Consider the following 14,735-nt stretch of genomic DNA (forward strand, 5'->3'; position numbering starts at 1 on the left):
AACCAGAAGTTTACATACACTGAGTAAAAAAAATACAGCTTTTTGTCTTAAGTTATTAATTAAATACGCCAATTCTTGAGGAAACACTAAAATTAACAGAAAAAGAAACCACCAAGTAATGGAGAAAGTTATTGTCCAAGACTATTTGCAGACTTTTTGTTTTTAATATGGAAATAAATGTCATATTTCTGCCAATTAATTTGTTATATCCTGACAAACGACGTCAATTAAATATTTTCACTTCTCTGTAATTTCTTATTCTTATGCTGACGGTAGTCCCCTGCAACACAAATCAAGATTTTCCAGGTTAGTAATAATAATAAAGTGTTTAATTTGCGTTACATTTGCCGACTCAACTTCATTTCCAGGAGCTCCACCCTCGCCTGGGTTTGGTTTTTTCTGTGTGCAGCTGCCATGAAGCGGAGGGAGGAACAGCTGGCTGAGGGAAGAGCCAGCCCGGGGAGTCAGTCACATTCCTGGCTGGGATTCAATGACTGAACCAGACACAAACAAACAGAGAGAGGGAGAGACTCGCACACACTGACTGGCTGAGTGGGGAGACAGGCTGAGAGTACGCCAGACTGAGCAGACGAGCCTTATTTCGGAGTGCGTAAAACCGCAGGATCTCCGTCGCAGAGAATACCCGCTGATTGAAAGACTTCTCTCGCCTCGGCTTCACCACTTTTTATTCGTGAGTTTGGTTTACAGGAACTGGCCTGTGATCCCGGCAGCTTTCAGTTTTCTGAATGGACGCGCTTGGGAAGCTTCTCCGCCGACATGGAAATGCGCCTTAGCGAGCTTGTTGCCGGATGCTGAGGAAGAACGATCCAGAGAGTTTCCCCCCAGCTTTCATTTTTGAGTTTCCAGCCACAGACAACATGGAGGGCTCCGGCTTCCAGCCCCATCCCGGACTTCAGCAAACTCTGAAGCAGTTCCACATCAGCTCCATGCGCTCCCTCGGCGGACCGGCGGCGTTCTCCGCCCGGTGGCACCAGGACTCGCTCTTCGCCAAGGATGGCAAATCCGCGGAGATCGTGCTCTCCCTGCCGGCCCAGACGCCCCCGGTGATGTCCGGCCCGCTCTTCATCCCGTCCGACCGCTCCACCGAGAGGTGCGAGACGGTGCTGGAGCGGGAGCCCATCTCCTGCTTCGTGGTCGGCGGGGAGAAGCGGCTGTGCCTGCCGCAGATCCTCAACAGCGTCCTGAGAGACTTCTCCCTGCAGCAGATCAACTCGGTGTGCGACGACCTGCACATCTACTGCTCCCGGTGCACGGCGGACCAGCTGGAGATCCTCAAAGTGGTGGGGATCCTGCCCTTCTCCGCGCCGTCCTGCGGGCTCATCACCCAGACGGACGCCGAGCGCCTGTGCAACGCGCTCATCTACGGCGGGACGTACCCGCCTCACTGCAACAAGGAGCTGGGCTCCCTGGAGCTGGAGCGAACCGAGCGCAGCTTCAAGGTCTACCACGAGTGTTTCGGTCGGTGCAAGGGCCTGTTCGTCCCGGAGCTGTACACGGGTCCGGCCGCCGCCTGCATCCAGTGCATGGACTGCAGACTCATGTTCCCTCCTCACAAGTTTGTGGTGCACAGCCACAAGCGGCTGGAGAACCGGACGGTGCACTGGGGCTTCGACTCGGCCAACTGGCGGGCTTACGTGCTCTTGGACCCGGACTATAGCGACAAGGAGGAGAAAAGTCACCTGGAGCAGCTGCTGAAAGAGCTGAAAGGGAGATATGATCTGACGAGGAAGCTGTCCAGTAAATCCTGCAGAGTAAGTCATTTTCTTAATTACTGGATTGTTTGAAACATTTGATTTTTGGACATTTCAAGAGCCTCATCTTTCTCCTGCATTATGTACATCGATTAGCTTGAATTCTGACTTTCCCCCCAGACTATCTTTGAGTTTACTTCTGCACCATTACGCTCTTTCTTTACTTGACCCTTTTTCAAACATTATGACCACAGAAGTTATTATTATTGAGTTTTATGTTGATTTTAAAAAGTGCCACTTGATTGTGAGGTGAAAACATTTCAGGTTTGCCAGAATTGAACTTTTTGTCCATCCAAACCGCTGTGTGTGATAGAAAACTACGGTACTCTGGTACATCGTCATGGCCTAATTAACCACACAATGAAACATGGTGGTGGCAGCATCATGCTGTGGTAATGTTATTCTTTGTAAGGGACAGGGAAGCTGGTCAGAGTTGATGGGTTAATTGAGCGCCAAATGCAAAGGAAAAGAAAAAAAACTTGAACCTGTGGTGAAGGTTCAACTTTTACACAATGTGAGGTTTAGAGCCAGTGGCCTAGTCAAAGTCCAGGCTTAAAGGGGCAGTATTACGTAAAATCAACCTTTTTTCAAGCCTTACATCATGTTATGTTATTCCCTCATTAAAACAAACCTGGTGAGTTATTTTTGATTCTTTTATGCATGTTTGAGAAATCCTTTAGTCTCCCATGGCAACCGTTCAGCCCCTCCAGACTAGCGGCAGCAGCAATTAGGGAACAGCTGGTGAAACTGTGAGTCTGCTGCGCTTCATATAGGAGCTGCATCTCAGTGAAATGCTGGTAAAAATGTTACTATATGCTTAATAGAGGAACGAATAGGAGCTTCTTAAAGAGACAGAGACCCAATTTCAAGGTTAAATTACAAAGTCAAATTTATTTGCCATATTTAATATAAACAGCATTTTCACAATAACTGAACGTAACAGAGTTACTTGATTGTGCTATAAAATGGAAAATACCTGATAACGCCTCTTTAAATCTAATTGGGAATCTGTGGAAAGAGTTGATGTTTGCAGATTTTCTCCATCGGTCCGGCTGATCTGGACCCACTGAACACCATTTATACTTATTTGTTACTTGGAGTTGATATTTTACATTAAACCCAATTAAAATACAGAAAGATTTGGGGAACTTGACGTGACAAAATGTGAAAATCGAGCATCCATTCTGCCACCTCCTCCCCTCCCACTCTTCAGGGTTATCGAAGGTCATCTGCGTCCTGATGAATGACCTCTCAATGACATGTTTTATGAGTTTGAGGGAGGCGGGGCAGCGTCAGAAGGTTTGGAGAACAGAGTTTAATGAGGTTTATAGAATATGGAAATGTGTGTGTGTGTGTGTGTGTGTGGGAGAAAGCAAAAAAAAAAAAACAGAAAAGAAAAGAGGGGGTTTGCGTGGGTCAGGGAAGCTCGGGGCTAAGAGACGAGGTGGCTGATTCTTCGTCACAGAGCAGCTGCTATGTGGGACTCTGATAATGAGTGGACTTCTCTGAATGCATCACCGTGGCGCTGCTCCAGTGTGAGCCGGGCCCAAAAGATGCCTCATGCTAGGAAAAATGAAGACTTCTTGGTTTTAAGTGTCCTTAAAGGAGCACTCTAAGCTAATTTATAGATTTCTAGCAGGAAATAATTGTCTGCGGTTTTCTTTTTCCAAGCGTCCTGTAGACGCAGTTTATGTGTTTTCTAACATCAGACAGCAGAGTTGATGTATCACCTGTGCAGTTATGGGTTTCTTCAAAATATTCAGAGTATCCAACGACTGTACTCAAGTAAGAATAGCACTACGTCAACTTATTTTTACTCAAGTAAAAAAAGTATCTGGTAAAAGTTTACTCAACGTCATTCAATATTTTAAAAAATACATCATCAATATGAAACTTATGAAACTTTAACAAAAACTGCAGGTGATTGTTTGGTGACTTTTTGGCTAAAGGAAGCTTGTTCTTAATTCAGTGAAGTTACTCATACTAAGTAGATTATCCAGAAATTTTAAGCAAAAGTAGCGGTAATTCATAATAAAGTTACTCAAGTAAGTACAGCGTAGTAAAAATACTACCAATTTTGTTTTCCAATTAGCGTAAATCTAACTAGTTACTACTACGGTGCAAGTTATCAATTAATCTTATCAATCAACTAACGATTAATTGATAAGTGGACATTACCTTAAAAAACTGAGTCTTTCGATAATGTACTTTTTTCATGTAATGAAATTAAAAAATACCATCATTAAATTTTAACATCATTTTGTGTCAGCTGTATTAAATACTGACTGAATAAACAGAAAATTGTGGTTTTCACATTTTATTAACAGACATATTTGAAAAATATAACAAAACAGGAACCTCTTAAGTTGCTTAATAAACAAATAAAAGGTGATAAGAATATCAAAACACTTAATTCCCCATGAATAGAGATATTTATACAGAAGTATTGTCTGTGGTTGCTCTTTGAAATTTGTTAGCTCTCAAAATGTTTTTCCATCATGGCACCATTTTCCTGTTGTGCCCTCCGCTTTCCTAACACATCATCCTCGTCTTTGTAGCAAATCAGAAACGTTTCAATGAGAAACTGACGCAGCTCGGCTGACTGAGCGCCATTTAAGTGAATCTTAAGACGCTTTTCGACAGTTTATATTTCTAAACAGAATTATATAAAGCTAATTTTGAATCCCACACCGGTGTGGACCGTTTCTCTTTCCCGTTCGGGTAACTATGGACGCCATCTTTGCTTCTGCATAAACGGGCTCCGCTTAAGGAGCGGTGCCCACTGCTGGTTGGCGGCCAAACTACAACAATAAAAGGAGCGTCTAAGCAGACGGTATTAGTTAAAGCTGCAGTATGTAACTTTTATTAAAAAAGAATGGGTTTTTTGTGGGGTTTTTTTTTAACATTTGTTAAAACTGTCACAATGACACACAGATAATCTATGAAAAGACAGATTACCTCCACCTCCTCCCTGAGCTATTATTACTGTCGGAAGAAACGAACAGCTCCCAATCAAAAACAGTCAATGAGAGCCAGGACAAAGGTGTTAGTGCTGTCAATCATCCCCATGTACTCGCTGATAAATGTGCTAATAGCATAGAAACAACTTACTTTACAGGAAAACTTTACCTGCTGTCATAGGTGGCTATGCTAACTAGCCTAAGCATTCACAAGAGGCTATGCTAGCTGCTACATGAGATTGCAATTGGCAGCGCTAAGACCAGCCTCCTGGCTCTGATTGGTTGGTTCTAGTTAGCTTTGGGAGTTCTGAGAAACGGAGAGGAGCTACATTTTTTCACAGTTTATTTGTGTCATTCTATGCTGTGATGAAATGGTGACAATTTCAACAAATACGTGAAAAAAATAAATGTTTACAAAAGCTACATACTGGAACTAACTTTAAGCTAATTAGTCGTAAGTCGATTAATAATTGCATCCATAACTCCTAGCTAACTCGTAGATTTCTAACAGTTTTATTTTCTACAGATGTGGTTGATGTCTTTCTAACTTCAGACAGCGGAGTTGATGTATCACCTGTGCCGTTATGGTTTCTCTCTAAACGTTCAGTCCAGACGCTCTCTCAGAGTGTGTGTGATGAACTGAGCATCATGGAGGCAGCGAAGCCAAGAGGAGGAGGAGGACGGAGTGGAGTGGGGGGTTGGTAATGTGGGTTCGCTGTGGTTCACTGTCACCCGTGTCCCAGTTAGCAGACAGGCCTGATCCTCGGGGAGCCGCTCGCCAGCGCTCTGCCCATACATCAGCCTGACAGGACGAGCTGCTGAAAGGCCCAACTGGACTCGCCGTGGCTGCGCTTGGCTCGACTTACCCAGCCCGAATGAAGACACAATGTTATCGGGCTGCCACAGCCTCTCTGATGTCAGGGGTGTTTTATTAATAAGAGACAGGATACCTTGTCTGGTTGGATCATCTGTCTAGACTCCCTCCCTGTGCGCTGAAAGAGGAGCGGAGCTGCTGAGCGCGTCGGCGCGGCTTTAAAGGATTTCTTGACTGATCTGAGTGTTAATTAAAAGTTTCTCCGGTTTGCATCTGATGAAGCATTTGGTCAGTTAGCTGCAGATGGGGGCAGATTGCAGGGGGCCGCCGCCGCAGACCGTCCCATTCAGAAGCTGCAAGGTGTGTGAGCCGGGCTTTGACATGTGTTGTCAAAGGGCTGTGACCTCTGACCCTTTCTCCCCCTGCGAAGATAATGACCCAGCCAACCCCCCATTCTTTTTACACCGTCCAATCACACGGCCTGGTGTCCACTCCAGCTGCCAGATGGCTTCCTGATAAAAAATGGAGAAATGTACACAACAAACACCGCTCCCAACGGCAGCTTTGCTGTTTTTAAATTTCACCATTAGGGATAAAAATCTGAGATTTGTGGCTTTTTTCTTCAAATTTAATTTAAAGTATTCAGAGTATTTTTTCCTGTGATTAATTCTTATTCATTAATATAATCTGACATTCGCCTTAAAAACAAGATTTCACCCATTTAAAATAAGAATAAAATTATTTGTAGCTAGAGATAATCATTTATTGTGAATTTTTTTAGAATTATAAAAATTTTGATCGTCATCATGATAAATTTCACTTATTGATGGTAAATTAAAAAACAAAACTAAGAATATGATCAGAAATGTTATTTTTGCAATTTTCTTCCCTGTTTGTTCCACAAAACCATCAATAAATACCAGTAAATTTGACAGTTTTATTAAATGCAGCTACTGTGTTCAGTTTAGTGACATACGTTGCAGCCAGAAAATAGTAATAAATACCTAGAAAATAGTAATAAATATATATATTTTTTCTCATAATCTATGTTGTCATCACAGTAGTACCACAAAATACTGCAATAAAATTCTAAATCCAAATCGTGCCAATATTAGTTTGTAAATTAGCTATCTGCTAAGGCAGCTAGCCTGCAGTCTGCTGCTTTACAACAATTCAACTCTCAGCTTCCAAGCTGTATTTTTATACAACTACACCTTCAATAATAGTGCTCCTGATACGGTGGTGCTCCTTCATTTCAGCAACATGACTCACATTTTTCCAAACAAGCAAATTGTTGGAAGCGTAAGAAGTGTGTAGGAACCCATGTTTCTGCTAAGTGTCCAGCAACGGGTGGGGGAGGGGATTCATAGCGCTTTTGGATTCGTAATTTTAAACAGTCGTATATGTATGCCAATATTTTGTTGAACTAGTCATTCAAAAAACTTGCTAGCTACAAAATAATTAGTTTCACTGCTAAAAGAGTTTTTTTATGAAATCCTGTAGGAATAGGATTATCATTTATCATTTTTTATCATTTCTGCAGAGCTTAGACTTAGTCCAACAGCAATGTTTGCAGAGCAGCCAAAGAAAAGCGACATTAATATTGTATATTTAAGTATTTGATTATTTTTGCAAGTCTTATTAGAATATTACCTCAGGTTTTTGCTGATATTGTGAAGCTGTAATAATCATATTTTTGCTGTTTTTGAGTGAGATTCTTCATGATTTTTGCTGTAGGAAAATCCAATTTTCCTCCGTTATGCTGACCTTTGCATGTAGCGATTTTAAATATTGACTTTTCTGATTAGCATGGAAAGCTGTAGGAAAGAGGATTGGAATTGAAATAAAAACTTTTCGTTCAGGCCAAAGTGGAATACCTCTGAGCATTAACTGTAAAAACAAAATCCCTAAGAAGTACGGCCAATGCGATCAATCATCTGACCGAGTGGAGAGCTAAAGGGGGCTCTGTGTGGACCGTCTGTAATGGGAATGGATATTAAAACCACCCAACTGAGGCCAATTTATGCCGTTTCCCATCCCATTGTTCTCCTCATTCGATGCAAAAAGCCTCAAACCTGGACTGATGTGAAGCAAAGGCTGGCGGAGGAGAAGGATTTTATTAAAGATGAATTATTCTCCTTTTTTAATTCTCTTTAGCTCCCATTATCCTCAGACTGCGTGTGTGGGCGCCGCCATGTACGTCCAGGTTCCTGTGTGTTTTAATGGAAACAGCCAAATGTTATGGCTGGATCAGCTGTATGAGCCAGATTAAAATCAGCTCACCGCCGGCTCATTTCCATTCCCATCTGTCTGCTGACCTCTCTCTAAGTCCTGAGAGCCGCTGCGGTTCAACACTTCGGACCTCGATGGGTCTGTCTGACCCAGCCAGCTAAAACCTGACCCAACCACATAAACCCGACTAAACGCTACCAGACGAACTTGATTCACATTAATGTATTCTTTAATCTCACCACCGCCGGTCCGGATCTCTTCTGAAGAATATTGTTCTTAAAAAAACTAACCCATCTTTGTTATTACAGTTAACTAAAACTGAGATGGAGAAAACATTTTAAATCAAAAACGGTAATTAACGGGGGAAAACTAAAGCTGACTGGAGCTATATTGTGCATTTCTAAAACTAACTAAAACATATTGAAATTACAAATATAGTATCCTATGAATCTGTTCATTAGCTTTTTGAAATGACGTGAAATGAATTTTTTTTCTCCTTCACACAAGCAGTTTACGTCAGATATCGGAGAAATTACGGCACTCCTTATGTCTGGTCCGGATAAAAGTTGGGAGAAAATGCCAGACTCCATTAGTTGTTCAACAATAGTGGAAAAGAGTTTTTTTGAAAATGGTATATTCTGTTGAGTATTCATTACAATGTATATATAATCACAATGCAATACTAAAACCAGTACTATAACTAATAAAAACTAAACTAAAACTAAATAATATTTAACAAATAAAAACTAGCAAGTCCAAATCACGCCAAAATTATTTTGTTAATTAGCTATCTGCTAACTAGCAGTAATACAGTAGCTAACAATACAATAGCTATTCTGCTTTACAACAATATAACTCACAGCTTTGAAGCTTAATAATAGTGATTGATGCGCCTTCACTTTTAGCAACATGACTCAAAATTTTCCACACAAACAAATTGCTAATTTTCAACTAATTAAAACTAGCAAACTAGTTTTTAACTAATACAAACTAAAAAGTCCATATTAGTTTGCTAACTAGCTAGCTGCTGAGGTAGCTAGCCTGCAGTCTGCTGCTTTACAACAATATAACTCACAGCTTTGAAGCTTAATAACAACAAGCTAGTTTTAACATGAAAAACTAACACACTAGTTTATAACTAATAAAAACTAACACACTAGTTTATAACTAATAAAAACTAAGAAGTCCATATTTCACAAATGTTAGTTTGTTAATAAGCTAGCTGCTGAGGTAGCTAGCCTGCAATACAACTCTCAGCTTCCAAGATCTATTTTTATTTAACATCCTTGTTGAATCATTAATAATAGTGATCAATGCTCTTTCACTTTTAGCAACATGACTCAATTTTTTCCCAACAAGCAAACTGCTGGTTTCCAACTAATAACAAATAAAAACTAGCAAGCACACTAAAAACAAACTGAAACTAATTAAATTAGACAAACAAGCGGTCATAACAAAAATAAAACTAAGCTAAACTAAACCCCGAAGCTATGGTAACCCCTGTGGCTTCCTATCTTGTGACTGCTGACCGGAGCGCTGCAGCCGAACAGAGGCAGCTCGTCGAGGCAGAGGGGTGTCAGGAGCTCCCAGGGGTTGTGGCCTTCATTCTGGCAGCGGTGACCCCGTGTTAAAAGGGTGTCAGCTGGGGCTCTCTCATGGGTAATGTGTGCTAAAGACCTGCTGCCTCCTTTGTTTGAGGGGCAGGCTTTCAGAGGCTGTGAAGTGCGGCGAGCGGCTCTTTGAGCGCGCCGCGTTTCTTGGACGCTGCGTGGAAAGGTCTCTAACCTCCTGCCCCTCTCAGGGTGGGAAATCCACACGAGTGAGACTGCTGTGTCACCGCTTTCCTTGTTACGTTCTGAAAAGACAGATAGGAGCCCATGGTGGTGTCTGCATGTCTGATGGAAAATGAAGGCCTGAGAAAAATAAAAACTGAATATCATCATTACTGGAACCTTTAGAGAAATGTAAAGCTTCCAGGCAGCGCTGCAAGCAGTGATTGTCTTAGTAATCGATTATTCTGACGATTAATCGGTTAAAAAAATGGAACATTCTGCACATGGTTTTATTTAACTACTTCAGCCTTTGATTTTTACACAATATTGAATACAATAAAGGTGCAAATAAACAATTAATTGTCTTTTTTAAGTAAGAAAATAAACATTTTATTGCCTAAATTGCAATAGCACAGCTTTCTTGTAGTAAACCCTTAATCATTTGTAGCAAAGGATACATCTACAACAAAATAATACAGTCTACTAATCTGTCTTGATTAATTATAATAAGGAAAATGTGCTTAAGAGGAGATTTTTTTTATACAATTTGAACCGAGTGAAGCTAAAAATGCCACTTGAGGAGTTGTGGGTATAAAATACAAAGATTTTTCTTCTTAAATGCAAAATGTACTTATTTTTTGTACAGTTTTGGTTTAATCACTGCCTCTTTATAGTCTGCATGCTCCAGTAAACGATTAATCGATTAGTTGACCAATACGTCAATAATCGATTAATCATGATTAATTCAATTAATCGTTTCAGCCCTAAACTTCCAGGTAATTACATCCTCAAATTCAAGTGAAACTCTGAGAACATTCAGTATTAGTGGAGCTAAAATATTTATTTTGACACAACTAAATCTGTGTAAGCTGAACATGGGCTGATAAGAAATCCTCACAGTGTTTTAATCTTGATTTGAATCAGTATTTAAAAATGAGAAGATGTTCCAGATGGTTTTATTTTAAAAGTGAAAAGCAAAAATGATTCCTATTTCTGCCAACATGACATAATTATTAGTACAGGCATTACTTATACATTTAAATTAGCATTTGTTAAACTTAGCAAGTGTTTCCAGGTACTTATTCTGCAGCTTTCTTCCCCCTGGTTAATTAATCATGCAATCTGTGGAGATAAAAGTTGCCTTTAGATTGTAAAAATGAAGGAATAAAGAGCTGCTGGGTTTTCATTTGTCTTATGACCTTAAATATTTCCAAACAGCTGTTTCTGCCTTTCCTTTTGATCACCAATATATTTTAAATATGGAGCACTTCATACATTTCCATGAAGGTTGCTGTCACCAAAAATTAAAAATAGGTGTCCTAGCACAAATCCCTGTGGAACCCCACATCATTTTCAAACCTCTGTTGTATTACCTGGGATTTAATTAGTTATGTAATTGCCTTTAAACTCTACTTAAATGTAAATTCTGTGGTTTTATAAAAAGAAGTGAGGATTATTTAAATTTTTATACTCAAACATGCAGATTAGGGAGTAAAAGTGACTTCTGATCGTTTGTGTGGACGGTTAGCCGCTGAGCTAACTTGTGAAAACTTCTTGTGTAACTGGAGGAGGATGGTGGGATGAGGAGGAGACGAGCTAGTTAGTCAGTCGGGCCGTTAGCTGCAGAGCAGATGCCTGTATTGGGTTAGTGTAATACCACAATCATCATCATCATCATCATCAATTCCTCCTCGATAACCTCCTGGTTTCCAACTCTGTGATTAAGAGTCAGGCCCATCTGGTGCATAGACAGGAAATCCTGGAGTCTGCATCTGCTGCTTGCTGAGCTACTAAGCTGCTGCAGTCGGGGGGGGGGCTTTAAACTCCAATAATCCCACATAACTCCTGGAATGCAGAGACCATGGTGCGCCTCAAAACTGACAAGTTCTCTGGACGCATTCTGCCTTTTTTTCCTTCTTTACAGAAACACTCAGAAGTCTCTCCTCCCTCTCCAGTCTGTTCATAGCATCTTGACAATTTATAGCCGTTCCCACTGGAATTTTCTAATTAGAGCATGAATTAGTGATACCGCACGGAGAAAACCAACAATGGTACATTCCCCCGTCCACAAACGCCTGCCTGACTGGGGGCCGACAGACTCACGAAGCGTACTGCGATATTCAACCCTCTAAAGCTCGTCTCTTTGATTGACCTGCAGCGCCGCAGAACTGTTAGACCACATTGGACATGTGCTAATGGAGATCCAGCCAGAGCAGAAGTAGGCCCTGCTGGTGCCATATGACAAATCGGCATGCTGCTCTCGCCTACAATCCGCCCACCAAACACCTTCAAAGCTATCGGGAGGAGGATTAGCTCAGGCAGCTAAAACCAAACAGACTGCTCAGTGTTCAGACGGCGTTTTGGGCCAAATCTCATCCGTGCCTCCTGTTTTGATGGCTAGCAGATCCCAATCGGGGGTTGGGTGCCGTCAGTTCACCCGGGCCTGGTGCCGAGCCAGAAGAAGGGAGAAGAATCAGTGTTTTAGGGATTTACGCGACTACGTCGCTCTTCGGGATATGCATAATTTATTTTGGGATTAAGGAAGGTTCAGATTAATTTTGGATTCTTCTGCGAGTTCAGTCGACGGTGAAGCGGGGGAGTCTGACTGTGAACGGCGGCGCGTTGAGCTCCAGATCTGTTGCGTGTGCTTGTGCGTGTGGGCAGGCCTGGACCGCAACATTTTGAGGCCTCCGTCAGACTCTGAGAGGACTCGTCCTCCGTCGGAGTCTGTTCATCTGCGCTCGTGATTGGAGGGCGCCTGTGGTTGCTAAGCAGAGCTGCTCTTCCTGTGCTAAATAAGAACTTTGTGCTCTCTGGCTGGTTGGCTTAAAGAACAGCGCCACAACACACACACGCCCACACACCCACACACACACACAGAGAAGTCACAGTGCATGGCCCTCTTACAGTTCAGAGACCTCCCCCTCCCCCACTCCCTGCCCAAACTCCCTCATCGTGACCTCTGCGCTGCGACTCGACAGCTCCTCTCCTCTCTGCATCCCGTTCTCCCACTTCACCCCGCATCGCCCGGACCTTGACTGACGCCTCCTCTCCTGCCTCACCTCCTCGGTTTGACACCTCCTCCTCGACCCCGTAGGACACGCGTTAGCGCAGAGGCGCAGACCCAGGACTCTGCTCCTCTCCTCCGCTGAGATCTCCTGCTGCACTCCCCCTCACTCTGCATTATACTTAGATCTCCACCTCCACTCTGGTGAGCGCGCAGCGTGAGTCTGTGCTCACACTGGCCTACATACAGGCACACGTCTCTTTTGGAGGGACGGAAACTCATCATCCATCCCCTTCATTACAAATAGATAGATGGAGATGGAGATATTTTGTCAGGATGACCTCATAACCGTCCTTCCTCTCGTTTCAAGTGCTGGCTAAATTCACAAACGAGTGGGCTCGGCGGGTTTTTGGACTCGCTCCTCGTGTGTACCTGATGTACCTTCTGAACAGCGCTTGGATCTCCAGGACGTTTTATTCCTCCACCCTGGGTCAAAGCTCGCAGCACAATAATTATTCTGCCCCCCTCCACCATGTGCGCTCTTAGACTTAAGCTAAACATGCTTTCTTGCAGAGATGGAGCAATGCCGCATTGTCAGCAGGCGCCCGTATCAAATGAATTCAGCACAGCTGTCCTAGCAGACTCTATTGCAGGCGAGTGGAGGAACATTATTTATTCAGCATTACAGTCACCATGGGTTCTGTCCCTCTCCGCCGCAGCATCATCTGGTCAGGTGGGGAGCTTTTTCTGCCCCTGACCTTGCATTAAAAAGCAGAGTACACCTGCCCCACCCTGCTCTTCTTCCTTTCTCTCCATTCAAAAGGACAGGCGGAAAGATGGACGCCCAGCCCGCCTCTCCTGTCGCAGGTGCCTGGTACTTCCACGACTGCCCAAAGTGTCACTGCTTGTGGCTCTGACAGTCCTCTGGCTTTTTTTCCAAGCACAGATACTCACACCTGCTGCTGCAGCTTGAAATAGAGCAGGCCCACCCTTTATCCTATAATGAGGGGACTATTATAAGCCGTGTGTCTAAAGCAGCTAGGAGGGCTGATGTGAAGACAGGAGCCTGACGCGCTCACATCATCTTAAAAAAAACCTCAAGCTGCTTTTCAGATAATCATGAAAACTAATCACCTCTCCTTTTGGTGCCAGCGGATCTAATCTGCTGCTCAGCACTGAGTGTGTTTAAGTCACCTGTTTGTTTCCGTCTCACTGCAGACAAGTCCAAAGTTTTCAGCTGCAGCTTAAAGAAAGAACATAAACCTGTTAGAAGAAGAAGATGCAGAAACAAGGAGGCCCATCCCCACTTCTGGCTTCTTTCTTTCATTTTCTTTTATTCAATCCAGACAAGTGAAACGGTTTTAGCTGTAACTTAGGAACAGAATATAAATCTAATAATAGAGGCGTTTCCAGGTCAGAACTGGTTTCTGCTTCTTTTTTAGCTCTGACCTTTTAAAATGTTACTAACATATTAAATATTCACCAATCACATATTCACAGGGTGGCAACTAGTTACATTTACTTTAGTAACTTTTTTGAAAAAATATATGTACAGTATACTTTTAGGAGTATTTTTACTACACTGTTCCTAAGTAATTTTATTATGAAGTATTTCTACTCTTACTTGAATAAAACTTCTGGACTATTTACCCACTAAATGAAAAACAAACATGTTTTAGCCAAACATTTACCAGACACAGACACATAACGGTAGGTTTTATTAAAGTTTTGTAGTGAAAGAAACTGATCTGGAAACATTTTATTTTGCCTGATTTTGTTATTTTTTGTTACTTATATGAATTATTGTCATTTTGGTCCTTAAATTACCAAAATTTCCACTTCACTTCATAATTTGGTCTATCTGATTCTGTAATTTTTAAATATTAAATGATTGATAATTTGATCAGTTGTACAGTACCAAACATTTTTTTACTCTAAATTGAGGGATTTCTCTAAAAGTATGTTGAAGTGGTGCTACTCTGACCTGAAGGATTGCACCACTGGGGCCCATTAGTGATATTTAAACACATTTTGACGTCTTGATGCCTTTATTTTATTTGTTTGCACTAACAGTAATAACATAAAAAAGAGAGAAAGATCCACCAAGCTAGTTGTTTCCGGCCAAAACCAATTTACAGTTATCACTGAGATCTAAGCAATCAGGTTTGATTTTATTTT

At 42.0% G+C, this 14,735-nt stretch overlaps 1 protein-coding gene across 1 annotated transcript in view; it reads left to right on the forward strand.

Annotated features, from left to right (window-relative positions):
• The first annotated feature begins 377 nt into the window (after nucleotides 1–377).
• Nucleotides 378–14,735, forward strand: part of LOC102224049 (ski oncogene-like) — a 53,389-nt gene continuing 39,031 nt past the window's right edge. Inside the window, exon 1 of the mRNA XM_014475929.2 lies at nucleotides 378–1,772. Coding sequence (XP_014331415.2) covers nucleotides 810–1,772 — 963 coding nt within the window. The 5' untranslated portion in view covers nucleotides 378–809. The remainder of the gene's footprint in view (nucleotides 1,773–14,735) is intronic.

Source organism: Xiphophorus maculatus, chromosome 20 (assembly GCF_002775205.1).
Source record: "Xiphophorus maculatus strain JP 163 A chromosome 20, X_maculatus-5.0-male, whole genome shotgun sequence".
Taxonomy (NCBI): Eukaryota; Metazoa; Chordata; class Actinopteri; order Cyprinodontiformes; family Poeciliidae; genus Xiphophorus; species Xiphophorus maculatus.